We start from the raw sequence: 10753 nt of genomic DNA on the forward strand, positions 1-10753 counted from the left end.
AATTCTGAATACCTCGGCATAAAGAATTTCTACGTGGGACGGCGCGTCCAAGTGGTAGAATATACGGTTGCTAAAGTGCTAGTGAACAGTTAATTTTCCTGGATCTAGATGGAAGTGTGTCCTTCGGGGTTCCACCCAATTTCAATGAGTTGATTACTTAACCCTGTGTTTAATGGAGGCTAGGCAAAATGCTTATTAAAACACAGTTTATCTAACCATGTGAAATAGATGTATTCTATACCTTTTTAGGTGGTCGAACCTGTATGGTTATTGACTGGCGAAATAATAAGCGTCAGCTGCAACTTACCTTAGTTAGACAGGCGTATCACTACTAGGCAGTTGTATTACAGGTAGACATGTGTGTAATATCTAGACAGTTGTATTACAGGTAGACAGGTGTATTATAACAAGACAGTTGTATCAGCTATAACAGTAGACAGGTGTGTCAGTTCTATACATGTGAATGACAGCTAGACATGTGTGCTAGAGGTAGACAGGTGTGTCATATCTAGAAAGGTGTGTCACATCTAGGCAGTTGTATTATAGATAGACAGTTGTATTACAGGTACACGGTGTACCACGGCTAGACAATTGAAAATAGGCAGGTAGACAGGTGCACCATAAGCAAACAAGCGTAAATTAGGTAGGTAGGTGAAGCTTAGTAGCATAGGTGTAACACTGGCAGAAAGTTAAACCACACGTAGAGAGGTTGAAAAAGAATTATCTGCTTACCTGAAGTTTTCCTAGAACTGTGGTTATGTTTTCTGCTGACAACCGTATCTTGGGGAACAGGGCTGCCGTCTCCCCTGCGACATTCCCATTCCGTGCGGTCGCAAAGCTCGTCGTCCAGTTCTTGTCGTTTTGCCCTTTTCAGTGCCCTAAGCTCGTCGTCCGTGATTCCTCGATTCCTGATTTGGTCCTCATTTCTCTTTTTTCTGTTTAAAGATCCGTGGTCTCCGGTATCCGCGGGCTCTAGGACCAAACGGAACTTTTGATTTTTCGAATTACATCCGCAATCAGAATTACTGTGGGAGTCGTTTGATTCTGGCTCGCATTGACAGTAGTTTCTGAGGAACGCGTCAGTAAGCTCGTCGTCTGCATCCCTGAACTCATCAGCCTTGGTCTTTTTTGACTTTAATGACCTGTTAGTAATATCTCTGAGAGTGCGACGGACATCAGCGGGCAATGCTGCTACGCAGTTTTTTCTAGGAACATCCATGAGAAGTTGGTCCACCATTGGTTCCCCACGCACTGGCGAGACATCATTAAGGTAATCTCTCTCCATCCCTAGTTCGTTGTCAACTTCATTATCGCGCTGCAAAACCAGCTTAATCGGAGTATTCTCGTGCTCGAAAAGCTCATCATAGTCTTCTTTTGAGATGTCGATATATTTAATTGGTTTCTGGTTCGGATTGTCAACTACGATATATGTCTCCTCTGGGCAGGATAATACCAAGTCGGCATTTCGGTGGAGGCCCCCATTGGAGGCTGAAGACGTTCTCCTGGAGTTACGCACGAGCTGAGTGTGAACCGAATCATTTAAAATCGTTGGTCGCCGAGGTGCGTTCGTCGGCGACATGGTGTAAACGCCCACGTTTTCATAGGCTTCATCGTTATCTACCAGAAGTATTTTTCTATCAGCGTTAGCCGAGGGGCTGGTGTAGTTGTCTATGCTCTGAACAACATAAGAATTGTCCAAAAGTGTGTGCCTTAAATTATTATCAACACGGTTTGTCGTTCTTAATATCTCTGTTGCGGGGCTGGTCGCGCTGTCCATTTTCTGAACGCCGTTGAAAGCATCCCCCTGTGCCGGCCACATTTCCTTTAATGCTTTTGCAAGGCTTCGTATGTGTTCAGCTTCATATTGATCATCTTCACATTGATCATCTACATCTATTTGTGTTCGTCCGGCGCTTCTTGGGGACGACCCGGCATTATAGATCCCCTCTGCGACAGGCGAAGAATCGACGTACTGAGGTGGATTTCGTTTTAGTTTTTGAACCGGTGCAAAGCTGCCTACTTCTTGTGCGTCGGTTGAAACATCATTTTCCCATTTACGATTTATCGGAGGCGTTTTTTGGTACCTATAATCGTCTTGGTTATCTAGCAAAACATCATCCTCGGGATTTTGCTGAAACCCGACTGGTGATGTCGCGGTGAAATCGCCAGATTTTTCTGGGTTATTAGCACATGAAGAAGGAATATTAACACATCTATACGCCCCGCGGCCATCCACAAATTGGATGCGTTTGCAAGGGGTGAGTTTAGGTTTGGTAAGAATGCCACGGATGTGGTTCTTGACTGACAAGTCAACGCGTCCAGCTTGCTTGCTTTTGATTGATGGGTTCTGGGTAAAGTTGTCATCATCATCATCATCATCATCACTGTCCTCCTTAATGTTGCCAAACGTAATTTTTGTTTCGATGACGTTAGTAACCAATGAACAGCTGCTGTCATCTTGAGGATCTGTCGCAAACTCGTCGTAAGGAGGTTTTTTAGATTTTCTCTTAGAAACCTCCTCGACTGGAACTTGATGAGAAACCATTCTTTTTGATTTCTTATTTGGATGCCTTACGCCGCTACCCTCCTCAGTTTCATTGTAAGCTACATCTTTATTTATGTCGGGTTTTGTTATACATTCTCTTCTTTTTAAATCATCATCAAACTCTTCGCAATAGTCGTCGCCATCATCAAACATCCGGAGGTTCGTTCTCCTACAGGTCAATATCGGCTTGTACCTGCTCTCCAGCACTTTGAAGTTATATTTGTTTGAGAGTTCTTTCAGCGAGTCTTCACTCGTCGTATATGCATCATCATCTGAATAACCATCACCGTAATCCCCTGACCTTTGACTGTAGAATCTTCGTCGTCTCTCCAGATTTCTCCTTCTTTCAATTACTTCACGGAAATCGTCCAAGACGTTGGCGCCAAAATCAGCGGTACTAACATCACGTTTTTCTCGAGATTCCACCACGTCTAACGAAACGTTGCAGCTAAAATCTTGTAACGTTTTTTTGACGATAACATCCTCAAAATCATCTTCAACGGATCCATTGAATTCTACTCCAGTTTTCTCATCGGTCTGAACTTCTTGTGTATTTAGCTCCTTTAGTGATTGCGTCGCACTTATCCGTTTATTACTTTGTAACCTCTGAACCTTTTGAGCTTCTGAAGCGTCAGAAGGCCATGTACCCCAAATATAATTTTTTACATGTCCTTCCATTTCAGTATAGTCAGTCTGAACTTCTTGGGTATTCCAACTGGGCTCCAGTGACTGAGCACTTGTCATCTTATCGCATCGCAACACCTCTGGAGGTTCGGAAGCTATGGCAAAGAATCTTTCCAAAGCATATTTTTTTAAGTATTCGTCTAGTTCATCGGCATCCACTACGATGTTAACTTCTGTGGGTTTTTCGGAGACGCAAATCTCTTCGACCGGAGTCTTTTCACTTTCAAAAACGTTTTCACTCTCCGGTTCAGTTTCCGACACATCGTTTTTCTTATCTTCATCGGAACCCATACTGTCGTCAGCGAAGTAGGCGTCGTCGAATTCGTAGCCGCCTATAACGATTGGAGCTTCTGTCCCATAGGTATCGAGCTTTTGATTCAATTTAGCTTTTCGATTGAGTGTTCTTGTCATTCTGATCTTCAACTCCTTCACTTCAACAGGTGTTAAAATTTCATCTTCCGCCACGTTGTCTGTTTCTTCCTCTTTGGCCTCCTCCTCATTCCCTTTCTTTTTTTCGTCCACCTTCTTCTTGTTCTTTTTCGCCATGTTTTGATCTCACACTGTGGTCGGATGGAGTCGATTCAGTGTTAGCTATGATACGTGCTTCCTGGTGTAGATTGTGAAACTGTAAATTACTAAGATATTTCAACAAAGATTAGAGGGCGTGGGCATATTATATCAAAACAAAATGACCCAACCCCATTAGTTATGTATAACTTTTTATTATAGATCTCACACCATTTAAAATATATAGGCTTATCTCTCCCCTAAAAATTTAAGTTTGAAAAGGGCCTTGGACAGTACGCTCTTGTAAATAACCGCCATGTTTTTACCCGTTTTTGTTTTTTGCAAATACCTACTCTAACTGTCAATAGGAAAAAAATTAGTATTTTATAAAATCTCTAGCACTTTATAGATAAAATGAAGTCGGCTGGCTGTGAAAAAATAAATTGTATTTCGTAAATAAAAAAACAACTTTATTAGACTGATTTTGTAATTTCCCATGATTGCTAATCAATATAGTCATGTCATGTCTAAATCTAAAATGAGCTGATTATCTTGTTATTCCCACTATTGCCAAACGCCCAGTCATTTCAAAGGCGTAGCGACCTCTCCCGGCCCAGGGTGAACATTCAAGGTGGCGCCCCCACCCTCATATATATATATATATATATATACACACACACATATATATATATATATATATATATATATATATATATATATATATATATATATATATATATATACATATATACATATATGTATATATATATATATATATATATATATATATATATATATATATATATATATATATATATATATATATATATATATATATATGTATATAAATACGTGTGTGTATGTGTGTGTTACGGTCCGGAACAGGTTTAACAATTACGGTGTATGATTTTCGATCCCTAAAATTTAACACGACGCCAATCAAAGTCCCCTTAAGATGCGTTATTCTTTTAATAAACCGGGAGTGATCTCCCCTAAACTTTCTCGAATATTCTAATATAACACTACGGGGGATGGCAACTCGGGACATAGACAATATTTTTAATCCATTTTTAAGGGCAGTTTAAACCCCCCCCCCCTCCCCCCCAAAAAAAAATACATATTTAAGTCAGAAATGTTGATTTTTGAAAATCTATTGTTTCTGAAACTACATTCAATTCTGAACATTTTTGTATAATCATTTTGCAAAATTTCGTATTGCTAGTATTTTTTAACAAATTTTAATTAATGAGACTAATGACGTAATTCACCTATATTAAGCAACGTTTAGCAACATAAAATTAAAAACTAACTAAAATAGATGTTCTTATTGCTGAGTAAGAGGCTCCAGGTGCAATTTATGTAACTGGGAGGTTTTAAAAATGACTTATTTGGTATAGTTTTCGCTTTTTCTCGTTTTTTTCAAATTTAGTATATTTTTCACTATTTAGCGTTTTTCTCAAAATGTTACTTTTCAACAAAATTGTACCAGTTAAATCACTATAACTCAAAAACTACTTGCGATATTTAGCTGAAATTTTGCACACATGTTTACTAAACACTGCTTGTAAAGTTGAACTAAAAGAATTTCTATATCTTTGAAACTTCTCATTTTATAAAAAAAAAAGCTAAGTCTACTCCCTACTTTTTGGAAAAATTTTAGGTCTCACTTTTTAAAAAATTGGTTAAAATCCATTTTTTATTATTTTCTAATTGTTTTAATTCATCTTTTTTGTAATTGCGTATATTACGCTATATTAAAGATTTGTGTTATTCTGACAAACAGAAGCTGTGTTATTTTGATTTCAATGAGAGCCAATTTTGAGCTATTTTACCCTAAAAATGACACTTTTTAGAAAATATTTTCTCAAAACCATAACTTTTTAGTGATTTTTTTTTTGCATTTTTTTCATATACTATGCTAGTTACAACTTCCTTATCACTCAAAAAAGTCCTAACACCTAAATTTCAATTTGGGGGTTTAACCTGCCCTTAATTACTTAAACTTTTTATAATAGAATAGAATCTCGTAAAAAAAAAAACAATTGCACACCAAGTGAACGCAAAATAAAATGTGCATAATAGTGCGGGATATCATTAGAACTTTATAAATTCTTTTTGAGAATCGGAAATAGCGTAAATCACTACTTCCGGTCAACGGAAATTACTCAAAACTTGATAGAATGCAGAGAATTAGATCTTTAACTTACATGTGAAATTTCATTTATCTATCTGAAATAGTACTCAAGTTATAGGCTTTTGAAAAATTCAAACTAGAAAAAGTTCCACTTCCCGTTATCGGAAATCGCTCAAAAGTTTATACGAATCTACGATTTTGATATAATATTTATATATGAAATTTCATAAACCTAGCTCAACCGGTACTCAAGTTATCCTGTTTACACACACACACAGACACAGGGACAGAATTGGATAATCCAGTTTTTCCAACTCCATTACGCATAAAACGCCAAAATTTTGATAAATCTGGATTTATATTTTTTGCCCGATTAAAATAAGTCCTCTATATCCCGGATGTGATGAAGGACTGAGGAGTAAACCGGTAAAACCTGTCACAATTTCATGTGATTTTTGTGCACGATTACAATACTTTCCCTATACTCTGTATACGAGAAAGTAAAAATGATTAATATTGTCAGAAAAAAATAAACCTGATCTGAGTTTTTAGTAGGCGCTAATTTGTTTAGGTCAGTCTTTTATGTTCTATCTTTGGATACTAAGCTTGTTAGAATTAAGTCAAATAAGTAATACACAATAGCAAAGTATCAGAAACATGTATTGTGCACATTGGAATACGACATGGGTATTCCGTTGACTGGTTGATTGTATAATGAAACAAGCTAGAGGAAACAAAGTGGAATCCAACGGACTTAACAGTTCAAAGTCTTGGATCTAGCAGATGTGTACTGCCTTCTCGCACATATAGTCTACAACAAATGCAGATTTAATTGTACTAGTTGAAGAAGCAGTAATAACCCGTTTAATATGGCACTGCCTATGACGTACAGATTAGAATAGAGTCAACAGCGACGAAATACTTTTTAACTTTCTAGACCAATGCGGAATTCATACACATTGTCATTGTCAACAATGTCAAAAAAAAAAATTCATTCAGGATCTATAGCTAGATGTGAAGTCTCACTGTGTGGCTCGGAGCTGGGTGGTTACGGACAGTGGAGAATGAAATAAGAGAAACAAAAAGGTGGTAGTTAGGGCTCAATATCAGAAAGACAGTAAATAAATAATATCACTAAGCAGTTGCTGGTGTGAAGTCCACGGGGAAAGAGGAAGAGGGGGAGACCAAAAAAAGGCATGATGGAAAGCGTTTGAAATAGAGATGGGGGAGGCTGTATTAACAGGGATCTATCTTAAAGAAAATCAAGTGAGTTGACGAAGTGTTACCTTTGCTCATGCTCCTTAGGAAGCCGAAACGAATCTAATGAAGATAATCTCAACCTGGGTTCGATCGAACCCAAAAGGTTCGGTGAGTCAGTCTCAAGGGTTCGACGGAAGTCAAGACACATACCCGAATCGTATTATTCAAGATCGGATTTTGATAGTGCGGACGATATAACTATTAAGAAGGATTCGGTAAATGCGAATATGAAACTGATGGGGTTCGGTACCTTAAAAAAGTTAAGAACCACTGCTTTAGAGGGTAGTTTGTAAAAGACGCAAGCGTATTTGGTCCACTTTAGATCATGTCTTTAGAACTATTTCGATACTAATATTACAGTTTTAAAGTATCAGGTTGAACAAAGTAACAAAGCAGTAGCAATCGTCGTAATTTACCAGTTTTACCTCGTTTAGTGGTCTAGTGGCCTTAACTATATGAAAATTGTAGTATTAGGAATTGTTAAGAAACAAGCAATTAAAAAATGATCTATTCGGTACAACATACTAATTTTCTAGTAAAAAGGTGTATTATGTAATTTTAAGTATAGAAAGCCGTGTTATATTTATCTACTCACCGTTCCGATCCGCGGGAATAGAAGAAACTTTGACGAAATGTATTAGAAAGATTTCACCAACGCGTTACCAATCATATGTTCTGAGACGCGTGACCTTCTTTTCTAAAAGTGAGTTATTTAAATGTAAACAATGCCTGCGCTTGGATCACAAATATCGGGACACGGGTTTACCTACACTACCGCATGAAAACCTTGAGTGTACATTAATCACTCACCGAAATAATATGGTAGAAGACACTTCGGTGACCGCCCATGTGTCAGAGACGTAGAGGGGCGCTCTCAGGAGCCCCCCCCCCCCCCCCCGATTACACTACCGCATAGGCGCGGCGTACGATCCCTGTCTCCTTAAAACTAACAGGCGCCATCGTGCCAAATAGCATCCTGCTAACAATGATGCAGATTGCATCATTCACTAAAGTGACACAAATGAACAGGATTTGTTATTTAACACGTAAAAAAAAATATTTGAAGTGTTTTAAACATCAGTGTGACTGATGCAATATGTTAGAGTTACTAATGGTCTTTTCTTAGATATTAGATGTTCGATCTCAATTTCTGATTGGATTATCTAAAAATAGATGCTAATTCAAATTGCATCATTCGCAAAGTGGCGAAACGGTTTGGATTTTTTTACGGACAAAAAGAAACATCCCAGTTAATAATCTAATCTTGGTTAATTTTTCTTATTATTAAAATAAAACGTATTACATGCCCTCAGCAGCCCATGTGAGCCTTAGGGACCAAAACATATTTTTATTTGCAGCCTAATTGCACCCTACCAGGGCGCCAGAGGACACGCCTGATTCAATTTAGTGAGCGCTTGTAACGCCCAATCCTATCCATTGTTTATCACACTGTTTAGACCGAACGTAGTCACCATAGCGCTCACGGGAAAGACCAGGGCGCAAAATCGCATCCTGCCGGGGGGCCGTCCATGCAAAATGTAATCCCCCCGCCCCCACCACCCACCCACCCTATTCCCCCCTCCCACCCCAGAAGCCTTCTCGGGAGTATTCATCAACTCACTAAAGTTTTATGGCGACGGGATAAATTGCGTCGAACCGCAATCGTCTTTTATTTTTATATACCGTATATTGAGAAAAATCCCACCATTCCATGGCGCCGCCCTTGCGAAATATTTTTTTTTTACAGCAACCTTCCCTGGAGTGTTCTAATCAACTCCCCAAAGAAAGTCTACCGCCCCCTCCCCCCGAACGAGATGGAATTTATATAGTAAACATACACTTTTACTAGTGTCCGCCCCCCCCCCCCCCGAAAATATCAAGTGAAGTATATACTTTTAACTGTGTTCCCCCCCCCCCACTCCCCGAAAATTTCAAGTGCCCCCTCGGAGAAAAAAGTCTGGAAGAAACACTGAATCAGTATTAACGGCTTGTAGCCGTTGAATTCCCAAACTTTAACTGTTTATAATTCAAAACTGCAGCTTAAACTGAGCTTTAATTTTTTTTCTACCACTTTTGGCACCCCCCCCCCCCCCGGATCAGCGTCAGGAGCGGCCGCCCCTCTCCCGTTTAGCTACGCCTCTGAGTCAGTTCGCGAACATCGCGAAATAAAGAACAAAAAAGATCAAACTTTGACAGGAAAATTCGCCTATTTAGGCCCGTTAAATATTTTTTGCATTTTCAGTAACTAGGTCTAAATACAAAAAAATTAAAAGCCTAAAACAATTTGTTTTCATTTTATCGCTTGACTTTACTTGAAATGTAGATTTAAGATTTTAAGTAAAAATTACACAAACAGGTTGGATTAAAACTCTAGAAATCTAGATCTAGATCTAGATGGCTTTAAACAAGTAGGCCTATAATTTTATTTATCGCAAAGTTTTGAGAGCAAATTAGAATCTAGTCTAGATCTAGAGTCTAGATCTAAATCCCTAGATCCAGTGGCGTAGCGAGGTCGGGTGTCACCCGGTGCGGCACTTAATGGTGTCACCCCCCAGAGGCGTTGCGACCCTTCCCGGGGACAAACTTTCATGTTTTCGATTTGCACCCCCCCCCCCTCAAACTTTCGATTTGCACCCCCCTCAAGTTTTTCTCTATATATTTTGCTATTTTTTGCCTTGGTGTCACCCCCCTAAATGGTGTCACCCGGTGCGGTCCGCACCCCCCGCCCCCCCCCCCCCCTCGCTACGCCCCTGCCTAGATCTACTAAAAAGTGGGGATTTCAAAATGTTTGTCGTATGAAAGTGAAACGCCTTGTTATAATTAACCGTAGCATTGATGAAAATAAATCTCTAGATCTAGAACTAATCTAGAATCGCACAATAACAAAAAAAAATAATAATAAACACACACACATTCTCTGCATTTGCTACTTTCATAACATAGATTCTAGATCTAGATATTTTCAGGCTTTTTATTTTTTAAAATTATTTTTACGGCCTATGTGAAGGCAAAATTAACTGAAACACGATTTTTATCTCTAGATCTAGATTCTAGACCTACACGGGATCTATGTTAATAATTGTTAACAATGTTTCATGTTTATCTTAGCTTAATAATTTTGTAATTGTAACAGTAAACTCGTTATTCCTCTAGGACTCTAGGACTTGGTCTAGCCAATTGTTTTTTTTTTTTTCGCCTGTCTTTTACATTATTTATTCAGTACTGTAAATTTCTAAGAAAAGGCTACCTTATTTGACATTGGTTACATTTCTAACTGCATATTGAAATCTCCAGGCTAGCTAAGATTTTACGTGATCTTCTAATCTAAGGCGAAGCGTCGAAGCGTATTGCTTCGCCATGATATACTATACTAACAACAGCAACTTCCGTTCAAATGAGACATTAGCCTAAAAATACAATTTAGTGCTAGAAATGTTTTTCCCGAGAAAGCAATACGCTTTAGATCTAGATTCTAGATCTAGATCTAGTAGTGAACAAATTGTTTGTAATGCATAGGCCTTGAACGTGCGATATAGGGAAAATGGCGACAGGACACATTATTTCAGGAAAAAAAGATCTCAGACAAAATAGCTCACAGCAAAATATTTATAGATCTAGACTCT

At 38.5% G+C, this 10753-nt stretch overlaps 2 protein-coding genes across 3 annotated transcripts in view; one reads left to right on the forward strand and one right to left on the reverse strand.

Moving 5' to 3' along the window:
• LOC131958438 (uncharacterized) overlaps positions 1-10473 on the reverse strand; it is a 33981-nt gene extending 23508 nt beyond the window's left edge. Inside the window, exons 1-2 of one of the 2 annotated variants that reach the window (XM_059323477.1) lie at positions 10378-10473; positions 733-3864 (exon numbers count right to left, since the gene is read on the reverse strand). In XM_059323477.1, coding sequence (XP_059179460.1) covers positions 733-3775 — 3043 coding nt within the window. In that variant the 5' untranslated portion in view covers positions 3776-3864; positions 10378-10473. The remainder of the gene's footprint in view (positions 1-732; positions 3865-10377) is intronic. The other variant, XM_059323478.1, reaches the window with a different exon arrangement.
• LOC131958447 (ragulator complex protein LAMTOR5-like) overlaps positions 1-10753 on the forward strand; it is a 182498-nt gene that overhangs the window by 127134 nt on the left and 44611 nt on the right. The window lies entirely within an intron of this gene.

This window comes from Physella acuta, unplaced genomic scaffold (genome assembly GCF_028476545.2).
Source record: "Physella acuta isolate Inbredline_101_S28 unplaced genomic scaffold, ASM2847654v3 ptg001328l, whole genome shotgun sequence".
Lineage (NCBI taxonomy): Eukaryota > Metazoa > Mollusca > Gastropoda > Physidae > Physella > Physella acuta.